We start from the raw sequence: 25,000 nt of genomic DNA on the forward strand, positions 1-25,000 counted from the left end.
AATTGCTAAGTTGTATCCTGTTTTAAGCCAGTTTAAATCAAGTGTATCTGATAGTGTGTATCAAGTGTATGAAGATGAACCCACTGTGATTTCGGCCATTGCCCATGCTGTTAGTGTACTAGAGGCTCAGCGCAAGTATGAGAAAATGGCTGAGATAGGTGAGAGTAGCGTGATCACTAGGAGTGAAAGCGTTCTAAATCTAGAACCAGCAAATCCTGTAGTGTCCCCTGAAGTCAGTGTACCAGAGGGTGCATACCCAGTCCGCACAATATCAGTTACCAATGGGAAACCGGATAAGGATGGTGTAGTTCCTTTAAGAAATGTTACAATGCATTGTCCCTGGACTAGATCAGAATTACGTTCCATTATGACTGAATTCCCAGATCCTAGAAAGGAGTTAGCTAAATGTCAGAAATTTGTTAAAGACTTAGGAAATGCCCACGAACCAACCAATAAGGATTGGCGTGTAGTGTTGAGGGCGTGTCTTTCTCCCAATACTAACATACAAAAATTTATTGAAGATTGTTTGTTGGAGGAAGATGACACCTTGACTGATGAGATTAACCAAAAGAATATAGAAAGAATTGTCAAACACTTAGCCATATATGCAGCGGATTATTTTGGTAGAGCTCTTGCATCAATGACACAGTTTACGGGGGTATCAGATATAAGGGAGAACCCACATCATAGGGAAGTAGCGGTAACAGTACTGATGGATGGTTTAAAGGAAAATCTAAAAACAAGAGTACAAACCTCAACCCCTGGTTTGAGAGGCAGCACGGTAGATTCTCTTAGAGAAGTTGCTGTGGAACATGACAAAAATATCTTTAGAAAAAGGGAAGAAAAGAGTGACAAGTTGATGACGGTGAGTATACAGGCATTAGGGGGAATGCATACGCGACCACCAGCATATAACCCACATAACGGGAAACGCAGAATGTTCAGATGTTACAATTGCAAAGAAGAAGGACATATGAGAAAAGATTGTACAAAGGGAAGGTATAATCCTAATGAAGGGTCACATAGATATCCTCCAAGGAGGGATTCACATAGACTAGAAGACTCACATTTACCCGCGCTTAATACAGCAGCAAATGCTGCGCGGGAAATCAATAGTCAGCGCTAGGGGTCAGGTCATACCTGTAGTCTACACCTAGTGAGGTTAACTGAGAGTCAAAGTGAAGAACCAAAAATGATAGTTGACAGAGCTGGTAGGAAGCAAACTTTTCTTGTAGATACAGGGGCGGCCCGATCTGTGATAATCTCTCCTTTCAATCTACAGGTGACCAGTAAAACTATTCCAGCTATGGGGGTAACGGGAAAAGTGTTACATTATTCTCTAACTAAACCCGCTGAAGTTACTATCGAGCCTCTGCATACTAAGCATTCGTTTCTCTTAGCTGCAGTGGCTCCTACTAACTTGCTAGGGAGAGACTTGTTATGTAAAATGGGATGTGTCATATACTGTACTTCTGATGGTGTGTTCTTAGATATATACCGGAAAAGGTCGCACATGAGGTACAGGATATATTGGACACCGCTCAAAGGTTAATGTTACACTCTACTGTTATAGAACACAGTCCATCTCAAGTAAAGGGGATGTTGCTGGAAATACCAGGTTCCCTATGGACCAGAGATGGACAGGACACTGGACTGATGGCATGGTCAATCTAAAAAGTGGTAGGATAGCTCCAAAAATCCCACAGTATCCATTAAAACCGGAGGTGGAACTAGGGGTATATACTGTTATTGAGAGGCTGTTACAACAAGGGATTTTAATTCGTACAGCCAGTACAGCAAATAGTCCCATTTTCCCTGTGAAGAAGAATGGGGGGAGGGGCTATAGATTAGTCCAAGATTTAAGTGGAATTAATAAAGTTGTTGAGAGCCAATTAACCGTAGTGCCGAATCCAGCTGTCATTCTCAAGCAGATTTCACCGTCTGCCAGTCATTTTACTGTCATTGATCTATGTTCTGCTTTCTTCTCAGTCCCTCTTCACCCTGACTGCCAATACCTTTTTGCATTCTCCTACAGGGGAGTGCAATACACATGGACCAGACTACCCCAGGGGTTCATTGACAGCCCCAGTATTTTCTCCCAAGCCTTACATGACTGTTTGCAATCCTTTCAACCCCACAATGGGTCTGTTCTAATTCAATATGTGGACGATTTGTTGTTGTGCTCTGATTCTTTTATGTCATGTTTACAGGATACTAAATTGTTGTTGCTTCATCTTTCACAAACAGGGCACAAGGTGGCAAAGGATAAATTACAGCCATGTCAGACTAAGGTAAAATACTTAGGGCACTGCCTCACTAAGGGGCTAAGACACCTGACAACCGACAGATTTGAGGCCATACAACACATGACTCTGCCGCAGAGCCAGAAGCAGATTCGTACTTTCTTGGGGATGTGTGGATACTGTAGATCCTTGATCCCAGGTTTTTCTATTCTGGCATTACCATTGCAGGAGCTAGTCTCTTCCTCAAAACCAGAACGTGTTGTACACACAGAAGAGTCAGAGCAAGCGTTCTTTAATCTTAAAGATAGTCTGACTAGAGCACCTGCATTGGGAATACCTGATTATGAAAAGCCTTTTGAGCTATTCTGTACAGAAGCTGATGGTTGTGCAGCAGGCGTCCTCGCACAGAAACATGGTGACGCTAGCAGACCGGTAGCATACTACAGTGCACAATTAGACAATGTGGCAAGATCACTCCCAACATGTCTCAGAAGTGTAGCAGCAACGGCTCTTCTGGTAAGTAAGAGCGAGGACGTAGTATTAGGACATAATTCAACTATCTATACACCCCATGCTGTATCAGCTCTGTTAAATTCAGCCCAAACCAAACATGTCTCTTCAGCTAGATTCACAAAGTGGGAACTAGCCCTGATGGCACCCTCAAACATCACCATCAAACGATGTAGCACCTTAAATCCAGCTACATACCTTCCGTATGTGTCTCTAGAGACACAAAGGGTGGGAGGTGAGGAGACCCTGGTTGATGATGAGTTAGGCAAGAATACTGACACGCATGACTGTATAGAACACCGGAATCAGACCTTTACTGCAAGGCCCGACATACGTGACACCCCCTTAGAAAATGTAGATTTTACGGTTTATACAGACGGAAGTTGCCATAGATAGACAGAGACAGGAGAGCTATGTACTGGTTACGCTGTGGTAGACGATCAGGATGTGGTAGAAGCTGAACCCCTTGGCCCACCTCACTCAGCCCAGGTGGCGGAACTAGTAGCACTAAGGAGAGCGTGTGAATTGGCAGAGGGTAAATCAGCCAATATATATATATTGACTCTAGGTACGCCTTCGGGGTAGTGCACGATTTTTGGGGCCCTTTGGCGAAGCTTTATGACAGCAGCAGGTACGCCAGTGGCACACTCACAACACATAAAAGGACTTCTGACAGCGATACAGATACCCAGAACAGTAGCCGTCATAAAGTGCAAAGCCCATACCTTTGAAGAAGACCCAGTGTCATTGGGCAACAACAGGGCAGACGAAGCTGCTAAATGGGCAGCAGGACAACCTATGACTGTATCGACCGAGACTATGATGGTTTTTCAGACATTAGACATGCAGAAATTAATTGAAATGCAAGATTTGTGTTCCCTGCAGGAAAAGGCGGTCTGGAAGGCGAAGGGATGTGGTCAAGAGTCCTCAGGACTCTGGAGGGATGGACAAGGTAAGCCTGTAGCTCCCCGACCATACTATCCAAACCTGGCTGAAGCAGCACACGGTCTGACTCACCTGTGTAAAGAAGGTATGTGCAAACTAGTGAGAGCATACTGGTGTGCTCCCGGATTTTCCTCTCAGGCTGGTAAGAAAGCAATGTCATGTCTTACTTGTTTGAGGAAAAATGTTGGGAAAACTATTCCAACTGAGCCATCCCACATCCCTCCTACAGACGGACCTTTTCAGGTAATACAAATTGACTATATCCAATTACCACCGTGCAGGAATTTAAAGTATGTGTTAGTGTGTATTGATGTGTTTTCCAGTTGGGTAGAAGCATATCCGGCAGCCACTAATACTGCTGTGTTCACTGCAAAGAAAATTGTACAAGACTTTGTGTGTAGGTTCGGTATCCATAGAATCATTGAAAGTGATAGGGGTACCCATTTTACTGGTGATATCTTCCAAAATATGTGTAAACTCATGGGAATCGGTAGCAGACTTCACACCCCTTACCGACCACAAGACATTGGTAAGGTGGAGAGAGTAAACGGTACTATAAAGGACAAGCTTGGTAAGATAATGGCTGAAACTGGGTTGGCATGGCCTGAGGCTTTGCCATTGGTCCTCCATAGCATTCGAACCACTCCTAGACCTCCTCTTAATCTGTCCCCCTTTGAGATACTGTTCGGACGACAACCTCATTTGATCGTGAGTCCACAAGACGACTTGAAGTGTAATAATGAAGTGACTGTACAATATCTTATAAGAATGAGTAGACAGCTAATACAACAACGACAAAAACTAAAAATGCTGTCACCTGGTATGCCAGAAACTAACTGTCATGATGTTGAACCTGGAGACTATGTTATGATCCGCAATTTCTTACGTTCAGGTTGTTTAACAGACCGTTGGGAAGGCCCGTACCAAGTGCTGCTGTATTCTCTTCCGGCCTGTTACCAGTGAGTTACCGCGAATCTTCACCAGCATTGGAGAGGACTATGATGAGCGAGTTTTGCCATCTATTACTGAAGGTTGCAGAGAGAGACACTTGGGTCCATTCCACCCACTGCAGGAGAGTCCATAATCCGGAGAAAGTGCAAGATAAAACTAAGACCGACGACATAGAGCTGTCACTTGTGAGCCTGTTCCGGGAGACCTAAAGCCTGCAGTCGAGACACCTGAACCAGAGACGTTGCCTCAGAACTATCTTTCCAGCGATGAAGTGGCGGTTTATGTTTTTCTTTTGTTCCAGGATTTTCCTTGTTTTTACTCTTTCTATTACATTCTATTTTTGTGAAGGAGGATGGAGGACGGAGGAGAGTTCTGGGAGTGATACGGATGAAATGGAGGCAGAAGAAAAGTTATTAGGATACTCAGAGCAGCCCATTATCAAACTTGGTCCGGGGGTTATGAAAAGGTCTGCTAGCTCAGGAACTCGGAGGCCGTGTGAGGGGCTATTGTCTGATGAGTATTGTATCTGCAAGTTCTGCGACTCCCTAGTTGAAGAGAGATGCATCCAACGATGCCAGTCCCCCAGTACTCTGAATATAGGCGGGCATCCTTTGGAGGATTATCACTCCCTGGTGGGTAAGGTGCTAAACCAAACCGAGTGTTGGGTGTGCTCTCACGTGCCGCAAGGGCAGCATAATATAGGACTAGTGCCATTCCCTCTAAACATATCTGAAGTACTCGAATTGAGGGGAGGGAGGCCCATAGACGGGAGGTACAATAACACTAGGTCCCCTAGTCTGACGCTTCGACAATACTCCATAGGCAGATCTTTGCTGTGCTTAAACATATCTCATGCAAAGCGCCTGGAGAATTGGGAGGCTGACCTATCAGATCAGACAATGGCTCGCCACACTCATTTTAGAGGGAGACTCATAGGCAGGAATTTTGATGGAAGTCACAAATTAGGGCGTATAACCAAACATAAGAAGGTATCCATTGGAAAAGTCTCTACAGATAAATGTAAAAATGTCATTAATGCCGACACGTGTCTAGAGCAAATGGAGACACTAGGCATGGGTAGTTTTATCAAAACTCTGTGTGATATAGTTCATGGGCATACTGTTCCTTATGTTCTCCCTGATGATGTGTATTTTGTTTGTGGAAGGAAAGCTTATTCCTGGGTGAATCCGAGTTCCAAGGGCTTGTGTTTCTTAGCTAAACTGGTTCCTGAAATCATGACTATTACTCATGAAGAAATGGTTGATATTCACAAGACTACATCACCACCATACATACACACACAGTATGAACACCGTGGCAAGAGAAATATGATTCCTGGGGAGGAACCCATAGCTACAAAATTGATTAGTGAAACTGCTGGTTTCCAAGTTATGGTTGCTCTAGATCTCACCAGGACCGCTCGGGCAACATTAAACTTTAAATATATCCAAGACCTAGCTAAATTAATAGATAATATCACTGAGATGTATGATGACACTTTCAGGTACACTGGAAGGGAGCTACAAGCGTACAAGAAGGAGTTGGTGCAACATAGACTGGTACTAAATTATCTCACTTCTATTACTGGTGGGTACTGTGTGACACTGGCCACCCAGTTCGGTGTCAAATGTTGCACGTACATTACTAATAATACGGATGACCCTAAAGAGGTTATAGATCGGAAGATGGATGAAATTTTGCAGCTGAAATGGGAATTTCGAAAGAGCCATAATTCTTCGTTATATGAGGTCGGGGAAAAGGTGGCGGGTTGGTTCTCGTGGTTGAACCCTGTGAAATGGTTCTCCGGTCTGGGGGAGTGGGTACAGGAAATGGTTGCTAGTGTAGGTAAACTCCTTCTCTTTATACTGGGTGTCATCTTAGCAATTGGTTTAGTTGTCAAATGTGTTCCTACTGTGTTGAAGTGTGGAAAACGGTCTCATAGGAGTAACACTGAGAAAGAGACTGAAAGGGTGGTACCAGATACCGAGATCATGGTCTGTGAAGAAGTATTGTATAATCCTGAACTTGAAACGGTGATTGGGTGATAGTTTATTACACTATCAAAGGGTGGAGCTGTCGAAGTCAGCAAATTGGATAAAGTCATTTCAATTAAAATTGAGCAAACTTGGTTGCCTTTGATCTGAAAAGATGCGTACGGTACGCTACGATGTACATGGGCACGCTACGGCGTGAAAGGGCGTACGCATCCACTACACGTGGCAGCAACAGTAATTGGTCTTTTACCATACATTTGCACAAACACGCATACTTATAAAATAGTACACATTAATGGTAGTTGCAACACATAGTCTGTTATGTCGAAATATAGTAGTATTTATACGTTATATTAGAGTTACATGCATATTAGTGAAATACACGGAACAGGTTGAAGGAATCATATCATGAGTGGTATCATACTAAACCTCTTTACATATCCTACTGTTTAATTCACTCTGCGAAAGAATCGCAGAGTGCATACACAAGTTATGAATGATAGGGAATTATGAACTACTTAAGACTAAGGAATCTTGGCAGGAAGAACTGAGCATACCCCCTGGAAAGGTGACCCCCTCCTTTGGATTCCTTAGGATGAACTAGCCAATGTTTGACAACCCCTTGGACCTTCCTGAGACCTGGACCAATAGATGCAAGCTATACCATCTTCATTATATTACTGTATTTCATTGTGTATATAAGCAGCAGCTTCACATCCAGTGTTCAGACATCTTGTCCCCAGACTTCAGGATTGAATGACTGCACTGGATCCAGAGCGCCTGCGATAAGTAACGGCTGTATTTATTATCACTTCGCTTGAGCATATTATTCTACTATTTGCGAATAAATCTTTGTGCGTTGGAAACACAAATCAAGGTTCGACAATCGTTATTGGTTAGCGACAATACGCACATAACAATTTATATATAATTATTAATTTCGTGTGATGGTGATAAGGGGGCACAATGTGATAAAGATGGCTCCATGGCACGGTGTGATAAAGGAGAAACTGTGATGGAGGGCACAGTGGGATGAAGGGGCAGTGTGATACAGATGGTACCGTTACATTTATGTTTTAATTTGTTTCAGTGAGTTTTATTTCAATAACCATTTCATTTTTTATACAGCTAGCATGTGATAGCTGCATTTAAAGAGCTTTGATTCTATGGAGGCTTATTACATAAAGATCCTTACAAAGCCAGACCGAGAAGAATGGGGAGGGAGGGGGTTTCAGTGCGGTCTAGAACTTGTAAAGCGATAGCCACACCCCCACAGTAGGTTGACCACGCCCACTCGACGATTGACACTCCCACTTAGATGGGGGGGCGCCGGTTCCCTGTCTCGCCCAGGGAACTAAAATGGCTAGTTACGGCACTGCTGAGGATACATTAGCTGCAGTAGTTAGGAACCTGCATTGATCCATGAGGAGATCCGGACTCATAGTGTGGAGGGTGCCTAATATTGGTTTCAGTTTTATTAATTGCAGACTCTAATATGTTGTCTTATTTATTATGGATTAATCACTATCTGATTAAAAGCTATCATAATTCTCCAATTCCAATCTCATAATTGCTGCCCAGTGTAATAGCTATTTGACATAGTTAGTCAAACTACTAATTATATTGCACCTGGGATAGGAAATTAACTGATCTCATTCCACCATATAACCGGGTATTTCACTAATCTAGAGGAGTGAGAGCACCTTAATATGAACAATTAGGGTTGGTTGACCACTGTCTGATCTCATATCAACATATAGCCGTTTTTTTCATACATTCGTTTATAGAGATTACAGTCATGTAAGGGAAAACATCTTAATTGGTGACAGATTTGGCCCACTCATGTTGTAAATCTGTATGTAAATTAGTTTTTAATGACTTTAAGTAACTTAATTCCTTACTGGTCGTACTTACATATTAATTGATGGGTTAAAGGTTTTCTTATATTAACTCTTGCCAATCTTTCTATGTTGTTAAGGGGAGATATGTGACCCCCATATTATATTTAACTTTTTTTCTGTAAATTTGTTTTTCCACTGTAAGGGACAATTGGAACATATTTCTCTCTAGTTGTTATTAATTTATATGGACATTATGTCCTATTTAGATAATATTATTATTGGTGACCATATGATTATTATATAATCTTATATTTGGTAAGTTTAAAACTCATGACATTTTTAATATTTTAATATTCTGGAGAGACATTATTGAGAAGATACAGTTTGCTATTTGGTATATATTATTAGAGTTAATTTTGTATATAATGTTTTTAGTTATATTTGATACTTTTTAATATTATTGTATAATTTTTATTAATTTATTGTGGTTTTATGTATGGGTGAAAGATACAATTCACTGATATTCTACAAGTGTTTTAAATTAGTAATTAATTGACCAATCACGCCATTTAGACAATTAAGATGGCTATATATTACATGTCCTATATCGCTTACCATCCCTCTTGATAAAGTTCTGATTTAGAACGAAACGCATAGAGGCGCTGCATACTTCATTGATTTTTTTGTATTGGAACATGATTAAGGAATAGTGTGTGAACTGTTACCAAGTTCTGTTCTGAATAAAGTTATTTTATCTTCTGCCCCGCCTCTCGTTTGTGGAGTAGGAGATGAACGAGGGATATTAGATTGTGCTTGTCAACAGTCGGCGGTATTACCACATTTTGCAGATCTACCAATTTTTTCTGCTGGTGGAGAAACCACGTTTATTACAACCAGACATAGGAGTCTTCCTTTATCTGCAGTTTTGCTCCCATTATCTACCTGCTGCGACGAGAGGAACCTGATCTTCTTACTAATGTGTAAGTAACGGATTTTCATTTCATTTGGGGATTTGAATCTAAAGTTTATTACACCTTTCCTTTTTATTGTATATTCCATGGGACTAACATCCGATGAGGTTTTCCACAACTGCGATTTATCCCAGCACAAGATTCGTTTATTATTGGACTTATTGTGGATTCGAAGATTCATATTGTGCATTATATCATCAGAGACTTTCGTAGTGTCCAGCTGTATTGATTCATAGTGTTATTGATTGTCTGTGCACTGTAGTTTATTATAGTTTGATTTTTTGATTAGAAGAATGGGATATCCACTACAGCAGCACGTCTATCTTGTTTCAATTTCAGAGTAGGTGCGTAGAGGTTTCCATTTGTTTATGATTGGGGAAATCGCACTGGCATACTTTGATTTAAGCGTGACTGATGCCAGGACTATGATAAATGAATCATTAATATATTGAAATGATCATATGTAACATTTATACCAGTGTCTCTGACTTCATTCATGGGCCCTCTGAAGAAATAAATTATATATATATATATATATATATATATATATATATATATACACATAAAAACCTCAACGTTAGGTGATTTTATGTTTATATTTTAGCAATTTGCATCAAAATCAGACTGGTGTTTTTATTTTCACACATATGGAGAATATAATCTTTCCATGTAGGATAGTGTCCTCAGGGTACGGGCAGAAAACTTGGCCCAATAGCGAGGACCCTATAGGTAGAGTGGGCTTAAGAGCCCTTAGTTAGAGAGGGAACACAAGGCCCAGTAGTAAAATTAGTTAGAGTGAGGGGGCACCAGGCAGGGCCGGATTAAGGGAATGGAGGCCCCTGGGCTAAGGGTGCCTCCATTCCCCCGTGAGGGCTCCCCCGTGATCTGAGCCGCCCCCTCGGTGAGCCGAGCCGCCCCCAAGGCACTTGCTTCCTTCTCCTGGCATTGCAGTCTGTCCCCGGCGTGCTGTACGCTCTTTACTGAGGAGATCTCGTGAGAGTGAGACTCACAAGATCTCCTCAGTAAGGAGACTACAGCGCACCGGGAAAGGACCGCAGTTAAAGTGCTCAGCAGAATTGATGGCGCCGGGGGCACCCCCGCCCCCGACTAATCAATAATGCTGCTGAGCACTTTCAAGGGCCCCCTGTAGCCCAGTTAGCCCTAGGGTTAATCTGGCCCTGGCACGAGGCCTCAGAGGCAGTGCACAAGGCTATTATAGCTAAAGTGGGCGAGAGAGCCCTTGGCTAAGAAGTTGAGACAGGGCACTAAGCCCTTAGGAGCAGTGTGAGATGGAGGGTTAACGTCAGGCAATAGGCCTGGGACATCAGTTTGAGCAGAAGGCTCCTGTTGTTGTGCTGTACACTAGGCTTATCAGCTAGCCGATGCAAGTGCTTGTCATACTCAAACCATCCTAGACAGTAGTAACGTGTTATTGAACTTGTGTGGTGATATAGCATTGTGTATTGTGTTTGGTTTGTGTTTAGAAGTCTCTTCCAGGTAGAAGACATCAGGCCCCCATTAAAGGTAGGCTCTTGTAACCTGTCCTCTCCTTGGTGTTTATCCATTCCTTTGTGGGAGTAGAGAGTTACATTACATCACATACAGTAGTTGTAGGATACATGTTATGTTTCTTTAGTCAAGCAGAGTAACCGAGGCAGCGATAGAGTACCCCTAGATAGAGCTTACATTCTAATTAAAGAGGTCACAGCTTAAACAAGAGGAGTGACAGTGGCTCAGAGTGGAGACTGGGACAGTTGTTTGAGTGCATTTGGTGTTGGTAGTATAAGTGGGTGTAGGGTAGGCTCTAAAAAAAGTGAGGGGTTTTCAGAGAGCATTTAAAAGTTTTAAGGCAGTGGGAGAGTCCCATTGGGCATGTTATGTTGGAAGCAGCACGGGAGAGGAGTTGAGGCACATATCAGAGCTAGATCAAAGTGGACAAGAGTTTTATTATGTTGAAATGAGATTTAGATATATGAAGGAGTGAGGTTGTTAATGGCTTTATAGGTAAAGGTGAGTCATGTGAATAGAATGATGGAGGACACAGGGAGCCAGTATAGTGATTTGCAATGGGGTGTGATATATATGGTGTGGCAGATGCGGAGCAGCTAGAGAGGAAGATCAGTCTTTCTGCAGCATATAAGATGGACTGAAATGGGGATAGATGGGTGAGGGGAAAGTCAGGTAGAAGGATGCTACAGTATTATAGACAGGAGATAATGAGAGAGTAGATAAGAGTTTTTGTAGCATCTTAGAGAAGAAAAGGGAGTATTCTTCCATTATTTCTAAGGTGGAGGTGCCAGTACTTGGAGAGAGTCTGGATGTGAGGAAAAAATCAGATCATGGAATAACTGTGACACCCAGGCAGTGGACTTGAGAGACTGAGGAAATTGTGGTGTTATTGGCTGTGAGGGAGGCAGGGAAGGGCTGGAAAATGTTAGCCTGGGGGGGCAAGCCTCGATTCAGCAGCCTATTAGGAACATTTTAAAGGAAAATAAATGCTGGTGGCCCAGTGACCCGGCCTAAGGTAGACCGGCCCGGTGGGCAGATGCCCCTCTGTTCCCCAGCCCAGCCTGCCCCTTGAGGGAGGTTTTACAGGATATAATGACTCTGGCAGAAGGGTAACTGATAAGTTCTGTTTTGGAGATTTAGAACTTTAGGCAGCATTGGTACATCCATGTGGTTATAGCACAGACAATTGGTTACACAAAATAATACAAGAGTGGAGAGGTAGATTTGGTTGTTATCAGCGTAGAGGTGGTCGAAAGATCAAATTAGTTTCTCAAGGGAAGAGGTGTACAGTGAGAAAATTAAAGGGCCAAATACCAAACCTTGTGGGTCCCTAACAGACAGTGGGAGTGGAGGAGAGGATGTGCTGAGCTAATTTTTAGGCATAAAGCTGCAAATTTGTGAATTAATTCCTAGAAATAATGTGACATGGCTGTCTGAGAAGCTGTTAGATCAATGGGTTTTGCTTATGGTAAACTACCCAGAGGGGGCTGGTAGATAATGGTAGCACCTTGTACCATTTATGGCAGGACGCAAATGTGAAAGCCTTTGAGGATATCTCTTTCAAGTCAGTGAAATCTAACACATGTTTGGGAGGCCCCAGACAGGCCGACTGCAGAGACAGGGTTGTATGTTAATGACAGATTCAAGCTGTATAGGGTCACAGGAAAATATCATATCATTTTCTCCAATCTTATACTTACCAGAGGCATGTGTGGTATGCAGATGAAAGGAAACTTATCACCTGTTGTGTGGAGGTAAAATCATGTTTGTAAGCCATACTGTTGAAAAGTTAGGACAGTGTAAAGAAAACTTGACTACAGCAGAATCATAAAACCCTAATTTGCATTCTACCATCCTGTTGGTTCTGACCTCACAGAAAAGGGGGCTGGGGGGCCCTGCAGCTTGGTTTTAAAATTGTAGTGAATATGTAAGTTGGTGTTCACTCGGAGGGAGTCAATTCGATATTTAAGAGGGTCCCATTTTTCCTGCTTCTCCCAGCACCAGAAACTTGATTATAAGTGAGGTATCAATTCTGTGTTTTATCCTTTTTATTTTATAAGAAACAATTGCGTTATATTTGTATGCCTTTCATTAACTGTTTTATCTTAAGCATTGTGGATGTATTTTCCATATTAAATTACACTTAATAATTTCAAGTCTCTGTGTTCTTACAAATTCACGCGACAGTTTGGTCAAGACGCTACGTAACTGAAACGGGGAGAACTTTGTGGTTTATGTGAACTCTAATTAAAGTAAATTGTGTTAGATTAATGCTAGGGAGAACCGAAGGCTTCCTAAATAAGAGTGTCAGCTCTTGTCAGAAAAAACCTTGGTGGTGGCATAGTTAGTAGCGCAAAGCTAGTGTGTGGCATAGATAGGGAAGGATTTAATCATTTTAGACAGACCAGGTGGTTGTTTTTTGGTTAACCCTGAATCACACACGCATCACGCAGGCTCAGGTGAGTGCTGTTCGTGACAAATTGGTGGCAAGCTTGTGGGATATATTTTTAATTTTTTAAAAACTTAAGTGAATTAGGGTTGTGTGATTCCTGGAAGAGAGGAAATACAGACTAATTCACCAGAGACTGAACTCAATGCTTAAAACATTATAAGACATACAGCTATTTGTTTCTTTCCCTCCCCTTCTCTTGTTTTTCTTCTCTTTTTTTATTTGGCATTAAACTGTGGAGGTGGCTGCTGCATATAAACGTATGGCCAAGGATGCGCTCATTGCGCAATGTGAGGAAAATGGAATTCCCAGCCATGGCAAAAGCAAGGAGCAATTGATTGAAACTGTCGTGCAGAGAGATCAGCAAGTTGTAGTGGTGTCCCAGGAAGTGCATAGCCCAGATTCAGAAGCGAACCTGACTGTGGATATTGCTCAAAACGGTGAACTGTTAATTTTGGATGATTCCAATAGTTCATGTGTGGACACTGCTATGGACGTTTATTTGCAAACGGCACTGAAGTATTTGGGCCCAGCGGACATTACAACTAAAATGCAGCTTATACAGCAGTTCCAGGAGAAGGAAGCTGCTGATCGTCAGGAGAGAGAGAGGCGCACTGCTATGGAGGCAGCAGAGAGGCGCACTGCTATGGAGGCAGCAGAGAGGCGCACTGCTATGGAGGCAGCAGAGAGGCGCACTGCTATGGAGGCAGCAGAGAGGCGCACTGCTATGGGGGCAGCGGAACGCCAAGCGGAGCACCAGGCAGAAAGAGAAGCTGCCGAGCAAGAGGCTTGCCAAGCTCAAACGCCAGCCAGAAGCCAAAGAGGCTGGTATTAGCAGACCCCGTCCAGAGAATTTCCCTATATTGGAAAAAGATGGGGATTTGGATGCTTTTTTGCGAAGATTTGAAAAGACATGCCGACAGTATGGACTGGCCAAAAATCAGTGGGCACAATATTTAACCCCTGGTTTGCGAGGAAAAGCATTAGAGGCCTTTGCAGATCTTCCACCTGAGATGGACGGAAATTATGAGGCAATCAAAAGTGCCCTGTTGCAACATTTTAATATCACGCCAGAGGTACATAGGCAGAAATTCCGAGATTTAAAACGCAGTTCCTCAGACACTTATTCAGGACTTGTGGCCCAGCTGTGTGCTTCCTTCAAACAGTGGATTGGAGGGTTTACAGATCACCACCTTTGATGCTCTGCAAGATTTGATGATCCAGGAGCAGTTTCTGACTGTGACCAGCTGATGTGAAGGAATGGGTAGTGGATCGGGACCCTAAATCATCTGCAGAAGCAACTAGACTGGCTGACAAGTATACGTTCACACGGGCACCTGCAGTTAAAAGAGGAACTTTTGTGCCATGGCAGTCTGCCTGGAAAGGGGTGCGGCCAGGAGGAGCACCTTCACCCGCTGTTGTTTCTTCATCTTTTGGAAGGGTGGGGGCCAAGCCTGTTCAGGGAGACACCCGCCGTTGTTTTATTTGCAACAGGACAGGGCACCTCAGTGCCGCCTGTCCAGAACGAAAGACATCTACAGCCTCCCCTGTGGGACCACCTCCTCCCCGGTCTGCTCCAGCTATCCTGTGTGTTGCGGGTCCCCAAGTGTGCTGGAATGACAATCTGCAAATGGTCGCTGTCGGTGACAAGGTAACTGTGGGGTTAAGAGATACTGGTGCTGATGTTACCCTAGTGCGTTTGGAGTTGGTGGGGTCATCGGATATAATTCCAGGGTAACTATTGCTGTGCAAGGGGTGGGAGGAATACACCCTGCTGTGCCTATGGTCCGGGTCTATCTGGACTGGGGTGCTGGAAGAGGTCTAAGGGAAGTCGGGGTATGCCACACGGAACACCAAAGCGGTGGCCTTCTATTCCATACGGGCTGACAAGGTGGCCGATGCCCTCATAACCATTTTCTCCCGGGTAAGATTCCCCAAGGAAATGTTAACTGATCAGGGCACACAGTTTATGTCTAATTTAATGCAAAACCTTTGTAAAAAGATGCACGTGGAACACCTCATAGCCAGCCCTTACCACCCACAGACTAATGGCCTGTGTGAGCGTTTTTAATGGTACTCTCAAACAGATGCTCAGAACCTTTGTGGCGTCCCAGGGGAGAGACTGGGAGAGGTTTCTGCCGCACTTCCTGTTTGCGTACAGTGAGGTGCCGCAGGAATCCACTGGCTTCTCCTCCTTTGAACTTCTGTATGGGCGCAGGGTGCGCGGTCTCTAAGATCTGATCAAAGAGGACTGGGAAGGGAAATTAATCACCCCTGAAACCTCCGTGGTCCACTATGTGGTGCAGTTCAGGGAGAGAATGCAATCCCTAATGGGGATGGTGCATAGTAATCTGAAGGCTGCTCAGACTAAGCAGAAGCAATGGTATGACCGCAGTGCTAGGAAGCGTATCTTTGAAGTGGCTCAGAAAGTTCTGGTATTGGTTCCTATGTGGCAGAATAAGTTACAGGCCTCGTGGGAGGGCCCCTTCTTGATAGTTCAACACATCAATGATGTCAATTATATGGTAGCCAGGGATGAGGGACGGAAGAGGCAAAAGGTATATCATGTGAACATGATCAAGGCCTACCACGAAAGGGGGGTCTCTGTATTAGCTGTTATTGTAGAAAGAGGCACACTGATCAGGGCAGGACAGGATTTTCACAGGAAAGAATAGTTGTTTTAGTGAAAATCACAAGTGCATCAGATCAGGAAAAGTTATATGTCACTGTGTGCATCTTGATTTGAGTGTACTGGTCGCAAGAGGTAAGGTGAGGTTGAAGGATAAGAGGTTGTGGTTGGAGAGTGGTAAGATAATGTTGGGGAAACTAGAGAAAAGGTCAAGGGAGTGTCCATCATAATGGTCAAGGGGATGAGTCATTGGGAGAGACCAATGACAAATAGCAATGAGGTTGAGGAATTTTGAAAGTTCACATTGTGGATGGATGCAAGTTTATTGCAAACAGATCTTGCATTGAAAAGTGTACAGAAATACGGGAGGATAGTGGAACTATATGGACATAGCTGGAGGTCGCATTGGCCAAGGTTTATTGGTACAGTTAAAATGAACGTAACAGAGGTACAAAATGCATTGAAAGTTTTGGGCTGGAACAAGAAAAGTGAGCAGATAGTGGGGATTGCACAGGTCCCAAGGTTGGGTGAAATGTTGCCAGCGTACATGAGAAGAAGCACAGCGAGAAAGAGGACATACAAAGATGATTTGTGGGTGTGAGGTTTGTTTCTGCTTATTTAGGCTTGTGAGTGTAGTGGGTGCAGGAAACAAACATTTCATGGGTGTATATTAGTAAGGAGGGAAGTAGTGATAGGGAGAAAATAATAGGGGAGGGAGAAGTTTAAAGAGAAGTGTGGTGAAAGTGAATAGGATATAGTGAGATGAAAAATTGAGTAGGTCCATGGTGGAGTGATGTGAGAGATGTGGATGAATGTGCATTAGATAGTGTAGTAGGAATGTGAAGGAACAATTGAACCAGGTTATGCAGGGGAATGAAGGAGATGGTTACTTTTCCAACCACCTGTCTGAGGTTAATAGAGTATGCAGTCTCACCACATAATGCTTGTACATGAAAAATATATTTACTTGACTATGGTACGATTAAAAAGCTGTATCTAAATTTACCTTGGGTACAATAAAAAATAAAAATATGAAATTAGATATCGTGGCACCTCCTGAGCTCAAAATTTGATACAGAGTTTGTGCAGCAAAACAGTAAAAAACCAACATGGAAATTGTGATTTATGATGATTTATTGTCCATGTAAGCATTGTTTACTCTATGAAAGAGCTGTCAATAGGTACATTTAGAACCCATACATGTATACAAATTTGGAGGGGGGAAATATTTTATTACTTTTTCTCAATGTATCCCAAACATGGTTTTACTTTTGGAGGAAAAAAGTAATTTTGCATGAGTTCCCTTTTACTTTTTCAATTATGTAAAAGTTACTGTACATGTCTATATATTGTTTTACCAGCAGAGATGTGCCAATGAAACTACTTGATTTAGGTAGCAGCCTAATTGATAAAGTTAGTTATAGGAAATCTTATTTATTGGTACATCTAATAGTGATCAAAGAAAAACATAACTAATATATACATTGTTTTATACAAATAATTAAAGGAGATGCATTTGTGATAGCAGAATAAATAGACATATCACTGTTTACCATGAATATATCCAATGAGATTTATTTTACTTTTAAGTATGTCCTGGGTACTCCAAGATGAGATATATATATATATATATATATATATATATATATATATATATATATAGTAAGAGTCCACACAATGTGCTTTCGGAAGGGTGTTATGAATCATATGAAAAGGCCCGATAGGGAGCTTTAAAATAAAACGTATATATATTTTAATTAAAATAGCATTCAATGGGCCTGATTCATTAAGGAAAGTTAAGCAAAAGTAAGCAAGTAAGGCAAAGTCATGTTGCATTTGAGGAGGAGGTAAATTGAATATGTGATGGCAGATTTATATGTGGGGTAGGGCATGTCCTAGATCAACTTTAAATTTCAGTGTGCAAATAAGCTATCAAGTATTAGTGTGCTGCATGTAAAAACCATCAGAATTTTCCTTATGTGCAAAATGATAAACTAATTTGCACCCCTTGCATTGCAACATGGGTTTGTCCAGAACACTTGAGTAAGAATACTTACTCAATTGTTTGCTTAACTTTCCCTAATGAATCAGGCCCACTGTTTCCATCTGAACGGGGAACCCACTGTCACGAGCCGCGGCGGTACTCACAACTCGCTTCTTGTGCTCCCTGGTGTCCCGGCCGTCACCTTGACAACCGGGATGTCATTTCCGCTTAGGCAACGTTCGGACGCTTACCACTGTAGCGCCGCGTCCCGGCAAATGAGGACAGCCGGGCGCCTGCGCAAATCTAGGTAATAGCCTGTAGGCTATTTGGGTTAATTTAATTATTTAGCAGGGGCCTGTGTGTGTAATTTCAGAGCTAGGCTCTGAATGCCTGACTGGAGTATTTAGGGCAGTGAGGTCTGAAGCCTCACTGCCGGTTATAGCGTGTCTGACCAAGTCTGCTGACCTGCTCCTGTTTCCTTGCCTTATGGATACTCTGTTTTGACCTCCTGTGTATGACCCCCCCCCCCCCCAACTTGGATTTTTGCACTCTGCATGTTTTGCTTGTGACCCTGACACCTCTTGCCTGTACCTTGGACTTTGCTACCGTGCCTGTGACCCCGACCTCTGGCGTGTTTATCGATCACCCTGCTTGCCTGTGACCCTTGACCTTAGCAATCATTTTGACTAGCCGCTGCCTTCTACCAGTCTCCTAGCCCGCCGCTGTGGTCCTGCATTACCAACCCACACTACATCTGGAGCAAAGTCCTAGGGGCATCCGAGTACCGGTGAGTGCGTTAAGCTCTAAGGGAAAGGCGGCTGCTAAAGGTGAAGCCTCCGTCATCTAGTTCTGTGGGTTGGTGATCAGGGCCAGCAGCCTAACACCCACATTAAACTTATTGGTTATGTAGCCTTGTTAGGAGAGAACAGCATTGCCTCCGGAAGTCCTACATAGATCCCTGTTATAAAGAGGCTCAATCCTTGTTTAAGTTAATTAATTATTCCACTATCAAAGTTAACGTTAAATAATGTTAACCTAAACATTTTGTTTTACAGTCCTAACATTAGCTCAAATCCTAACTTCAAACCTACACCAAATTTTAACCTAAGATTCAGCCAACTAATCTAGGCCTACCTCTTAACCATACACATAGTTCAAGAGCAAACCTATTCCAAACCCTAAAAAAGATTTCATCTTGACTCCTCAAACTCTAAAATGTGCTAAACACTCACACAGAACAAATTTTAAAGTTTGTTTAATGAGTATAATCACCTTTTTCTTATCATTATTCTCATCTAGCTAGATTACCAATGTGTTTGCAGCAAAATATTTGTGAGCTTATCTTTTGGGAGTCAGTTGCCTAGTCATATGATTATGCTAATGAGAACATGGCTGCATATGACAAGTACACTGTCATGATTTGAAGAGGGGAGTGGAAGTGAATGGGAAGTCAAGACTATTGTTATGGATATTACGGGTGCTCAGTGGTTAGCATCTATGTCTCACAGCATCGGGTCATGAATTTAATTCCCAACCAGGGCCTTATGTGTGTGGCGTTTGTATGCTCTTCCCGTGTTTGTGTGGTTGTCCTCCCACACTCCAAAAACATACTGGCAGATTAATTGGCTGCTAAGAAAATCAACACTAGTCTGTGTGTGTACTAGAGAATTTAGACTGTGAGCTCCAATCGGGCAAGGACTGATGTGAATAGCAAATATTTGTACAGCGTTTTAGATATTGTGGCACTATATAAATAGATGATGATGTTGATGATGATGATAATGAAATAGACCTCTATATGAAACAAAGTTCATACATCCAACACGTTTTATGTATTGTTCTCTTCAAAAAACTTCTTTTAAGATAGAGCTTATGAGGGCCCATCTATATTATTTTCCCCTGGTCCCACTTATGCCAAAGATCTGCCCTTTACCTGATACTAAATAATACATAGTTTTAGCTAATCTTATTCTACCCACTCCCCCACATGGGTCCCCACATCATTACTCCATACTATATGCCTAAGCCTTTCTCCTGTATCCACGGATGCTCCCCCTTCCACCACATATCACTTTGTCCCCCCAAAATATCTAATCCCGCCAACCTTGTTCCTATCCTTCCTCTCACACACATTCCACTGTCCTGTGCACTCTGGAAATGCAAGATCTGTCTGCAATAAGCTCACTCCCATTCATGACCACTACCTCTCCCTCTCCCACTCCTTTGGTCTCCTGGTCCTTACAGTAACTGCTTCCCCCAATGTACTCTCCCACAGGGGGTCTCTCCTTCTCTCACACTCCCTGTCCTTTAGACTGCCAAGGAGTTGTTGTAGGTGTCCTACTGTCTTCTGGCTACACCTTCAGTGTTATCCCCCCCTGAATGCACCCTTTCATTCTCCTCCTTTGATGTTCACTCCATCCGCCTCTTCTCCCCTCTCCACCTTATTGTTCCTGTCATCTATCATCCCCCTATCCCTTCCTCACAATTTCTTGATAACTTCCACCTAGCTTTCCCATTCCCTCTCTTCTGATCTTCCCAAGATTATTATCAGTGATTTTAACATCCCTCCTGACTGTCCTATTACTACAGCTGCCTTTACACTCCTAACTCTCATTTCTTCCTATGGCCTCTCCCCATATCTCTGCTTCCCTTTGCTTCAAAAATTCTCTAACGACTTGTCCGCAATCGTCTGAATCACTTTCTCTCCTCCCCCTCTTTTCTTGACCCTCTCCAGTGAGGCTTCTGTCCCCTTCACTCCACTGAATCTGCCCTCACTAAAGTACCAAACAACTTACTATCAGCTAAGTCCAAAGGTTACTTCTCCCTTGTTATACTCCTCGACCTCTCTGCTGCATTTGAAATGGTCAATAATTCTCTTCTCCTCACCACCCTTCACTCCCTAGGTCTTCATGAAACAGCTCTTTCCTGGTTTGCCTCCTACATCTCTAGCCACTCTTTTAGTGTTTTTGCTTCCGACTCCTCCCCCCTGTTCCTCTTTTTTTTTGGAGTTCCCCAAAGCTCTGTCATTGGCCCTTTGCTCTCTTCTCTCTACACCGTCTCTCTCAGTGAACTTATTCAATAATTTGGCCTCCAATACCACCTCTATTCTGATGACGCGCAAATCTTTCCTCCCCTGACCTCTCTCTCACCTTCCTAACCCAAGTTACAAGGTGTAAGGGGACATAAGACAATTATAAGCAAAAATCTAGACATAAATGTATGAGTGTGCATTTTTGGTACACACACACTGTACGGAAATGCAGGTTACTAAAATAGAAAAAAGATGTGTACATTTCTAAATAAGCCCCATAATGTGATGCAATCTAATACTGTTAGTGGTACAAAATTAGGAAACAATTAAAAGTTAAAAGAGAAAGTAGATGGTTCCAGGTTAGAAAAAATATTCTTTTTGCTCTTCTTACTGCAGTGGACTAACTCCTTGTTTGCTATGGATTGGCCTCTCTCTCTGTTGTTCTTGTTTCAACTTTAGAGCATGCATAGCTCTTCGGTAAAGCTCTGTGGAAAAGAAGAGATGTCAGTTTTCCAGGGATTGCACAACTAATACCTTTTCATTCTTCTAATGTAACTATTTTTATTTGTTTGAGGAACCATAACACATTTTTCTACAGGCAAACAATGAAGAGTATATTTAAGACTCTTATGAGCATCTTTAAATTTAGTTAGTGCTGTACATGAAAGTATAAAACATTTAAAGAGCTAATTATCACCTAGTAATAAAATGAACACTTCATATATTCTGGAAACATCCCCCTAGCATTTGTATGTTATACATAATTAGAATAAGGACTTCCAAAGACCTTTCTCGATCCAGTTCTTGTGATCAGCCAAAATTTTTAACTTTCACATCCCTTCAATGACCTGGTTCCCATTCCATACTACAATTGATGTCAGGTACAGCTCAGGTGTCAGGATCTGCCTGCAAGCATAAGCTTGCTTTGCCTGGCAGCTCCTGCCTTTTGTCCTTATTATTGTATTGCAGCAGTACCTCTGATTTCAGAGGTGCTGCTATTGTGCCTTTCTTGTTTGCATTAGGGGTTAACCTGTTCACCAATTATCCCATGCACCTGGGTGTGTTCTCATTTCCCCTATGTATAACTGTGTCGAAGCCGTATAATTGGATGAACGAAAGTATATTGGTTAATATTATTTTATCGTGCGATTACACTCAGTATGCCACGCTACACGTGGCATACTGCGATCGCACAGTAAAATACACACGCACACACTCGCACTACAACATTTAGTTATTTATATATTTCATATTTATATTGGTTCCATTATACAGTGATTTATGAGCAGATAGTATTTAGTTTATTAGTTTATATATTATGATTATATATACACTTTAGTGTTATTTAAGGTTCAGGTTATAGGAAAGGTGTCATGTTTGGTATCATATTAATCCCCTATTCATCAGCAGTTGTCCGGTTCATTCGCCGAAGGGATCGCACATTGCATACTCTAGTTAGTGATGTTAGGGAATAAATACTGTGTTAGGGGATAAATATAGTGAGGCTGACTATAAAATGCTAATAGACTAGTTGAAACTGGAGCCTTGGCGGGAAAAGTCAGAGCATAACCCCTGGAGAGATGACCCCACCTTTGGATATTTTGGTTTGAACTGGCCTATGACCTGCAGCACTCTAGACCTTCCTGATACCTGGACCAATAGAAGCAAGCCACACCATCTCCATTGTTCTCACTGTAACACTGAGTGTATATAATAACAGCTCTCACTGGCACTCCTCAGTCTCTTCTGACCACAGTATTCTGGAGTGAAATACTGTCCAGTGGGAGCGGAGCGAGCGCAAGTGAGTGCGGTATGTATGTATCTCTTGGTATTGGCTGTACTGTATTATAATCATGTATTGAACTCTTTTATTTTACATCTGCTAAAATAAATTACTTTGTGTGCTGGAAACACAATACAATCGCTTGGGCAATGCTTATTTGAAAACTATAGAATTATAGCATTCATTGCTGGTTATTGATGTTATACTCTGTGGTCACTTCCTCCTGCTGTGCTCCTGGGTTTATGCTGCTTGAGATCTCTACTTACATTCCGCTGACCTGTTTCATCTGTGAACCTGGTATTTACCTCTGCATTTCCCTGTACTTACTGCCTGGAATCTTTCCACACCTCCTGTTTACCTGCAACTGCTGTAAACCTGGTAAATACTGCAAGCTCATTATTACATCATCTGTTCAGGCTCTTTAGCAATAAACTTGAATGTTTTTTCACCTTATTCATGGCTCCTTAGCTGTATTCCTCCATTAATTCGTGACATCAGGTTCCCTTTGGCTCTCTTTATAATTGCCTTTCCCAATACCCATTCTTGCATAATAGTGTGCTTTTTGTTTGTTTTTTTCCAAATTTGACAGTGAATGTGACTTGTATAATTATCAAGACATGTTGGACCTTATCTGCTACCCAAGTTAATTTTTCAGGCCTGTAAAAACTCTTCCCACTTTCTGTTAGGTTTGTATCTGCTTTTCATTCTGCTTGTTACTCAGATTTTCTATGCAGTTCAGGTGTGTCTCCCTTTGAATACTGATTGGAAAGCTGCACTTTACAAACTGTCCCCTGTCCTGCATTCATTGTTAATTATAATATTACACGCCAGCTTCCTGGTTCATGTATCTATGTCCTGTGTGATTCTGACCTTACATCAAGCCTGCTGGCTCTGCATTCAGCAGTCTCCTGATGCCTGATACCTGGCTTTGCAACTTATAGCATACTTGCCAACTTTGGAAATCTCCCATCCGGGAGATCTCCAAACCAGTTGCCCCCGGTCAAAGGATAGCAATGTTGGCAAATTACAGCAGGGGATGCTGCAATTAGCCCCGCCTCCACCCATTTCACCAGCGAAGAGGGCAGGAAGCAGGAGGTTGCCCTGCTCTCCTGGTAGTCTGGGAGAACTCCAAAAATGTGGGTGTCTCCCAGACATTCTGGGAGAGCAGGCAACTATGACTTATATTCTGCTGGATCCTGATACCTGGCTTGCATCTGCACGCTCTGCATCTGCAGCCATAGACTGCTGTAAATATCAAGTGAGGTGCTTGAGGCGGGACTGTTCCTGGTCTCAAGTGCCTGTGTTATATACCTGCATTGTCACAAAGCCTGTTACATTCCTGCATTGCCAAAGAGACAGTGTTACACTTCCACAAGACTGTTATATTCCTGTATTGGTCCGAACCTGTGTTTCTTTTGATTACTGCAATATCAAATGTGCTTGTGATCAGACCTTCAATACATGCAGTGAAATGCAATAAATTCCATATTGTTATGTGATAAGCACGGTAAATAGATGATGCTCACACAGATCTTACTGAACCACTTTGCTGCACTCTCAGGATGGTACAGTAAGCATGAGATGTAACTCTAGCAATCAAACAAAATTATTTTAAAATTTCCCGCATCCCTTCCTCTGGCTAAACATCCAGTCTCCATATTAGACACGGCTTACTAGTGTGGTGTCGTTCACCCCACCCACAATGTAGGAATCTGCCCAGGAGCTCTGGACCCGGTGCCCGTGAAGAGGGCGAAGATGGAAGCTGCTGCTGTGTCCCTGGAGGGATAAAATATGGTTTTGGTTGCTGGTCTGCTTGGAGGTGGACGTAGAGGAGAAGATGTCGATTGTGGGGACCACAATGGAAAAAGGTGGGAGAAATGTAGGGATCTGCCCAGGAGCTCCGGATCCGGTGCCCGTGAAGAGGGTGAAGATGGAAGCTGCTGCTGTGTCCCTGGAGGGACAGAAGATGGGGGATGAGGGAGGATGAGCCAATCGGGGCTCACCTTTCTCCGCTGGCCAATCGGCGGCTGGATAAGTGAGCCTATCACGGCTCACCTCCAGCCGTTCAAAAGATTGGTGCCGAGGTGAACCAATGAGCCAACTTGCCCTGCAGCCTTCTTTCTTCTGGTCTGTTAGACCCTCCAGCCTGCGGCGCTTCTT

General features: G+C 42.8%; 2 protein-coding genes across 3 annotated transcripts in view; one reads left to right on the forward strand and one right to left on the reverse strand.

The window, feature by feature from the left end:
• The first annotated feature begins 9,257 nt into the window (after positions 1 to 9,257).
• The window catches only part of LOC142100820 (adenosine deaminase domain-containing protein 2-like), a 1,209,653-nt gene continuing 1,193,910 nt past the window's right edge, over positions 9,258 to 25,000 (forward strand). Inside the window, exon 1 of the mRNA XM_075184656.1 lies at positions 9,258 to 9,464. The gene's annotated coding sequence lies outside the window, so the exon portion shown is untranslated. The remainder of the gene's footprint in view (positions 9,465 to 25,000) is intronic.
• The window catches only part of ARL13A (ARF like GTPase 13A), a 384,981-nt gene continuing 380,259 nt past the window's right edge, over positions 20,279 to 25,000 (reverse strand). For both annotated transcript variants that reach the window (XM_075184636.1, XM_075184635.1), the window contains one exon: positions 20,279 to 21,542. In XM_075184636.1, the coding sequence (XP_075040737.1) occupies positions 21,445 to 21,542 (98 nt within the window). In that variant the 3' untranslated portion in view covers positions 20,279 to 21,444. The remainder of the gene's footprint in view (positions 21,543 to 25,000) is intronic.

The sequence above is a fragment of the Mixophyes fleayi genome, chromosome 9, assembly GCF_038048845.1.
Source record: "Mixophyes fleayi isolate aMixFle1 chromosome 9, aMixFle1.hap1, whole genome shotgun sequence".
Lineage (NCBI taxonomy): Eukaryota > Metazoa > Chordata > Amphibia > Anura > Limnodynastidae > Mixophyes > Mixophyes fleayi.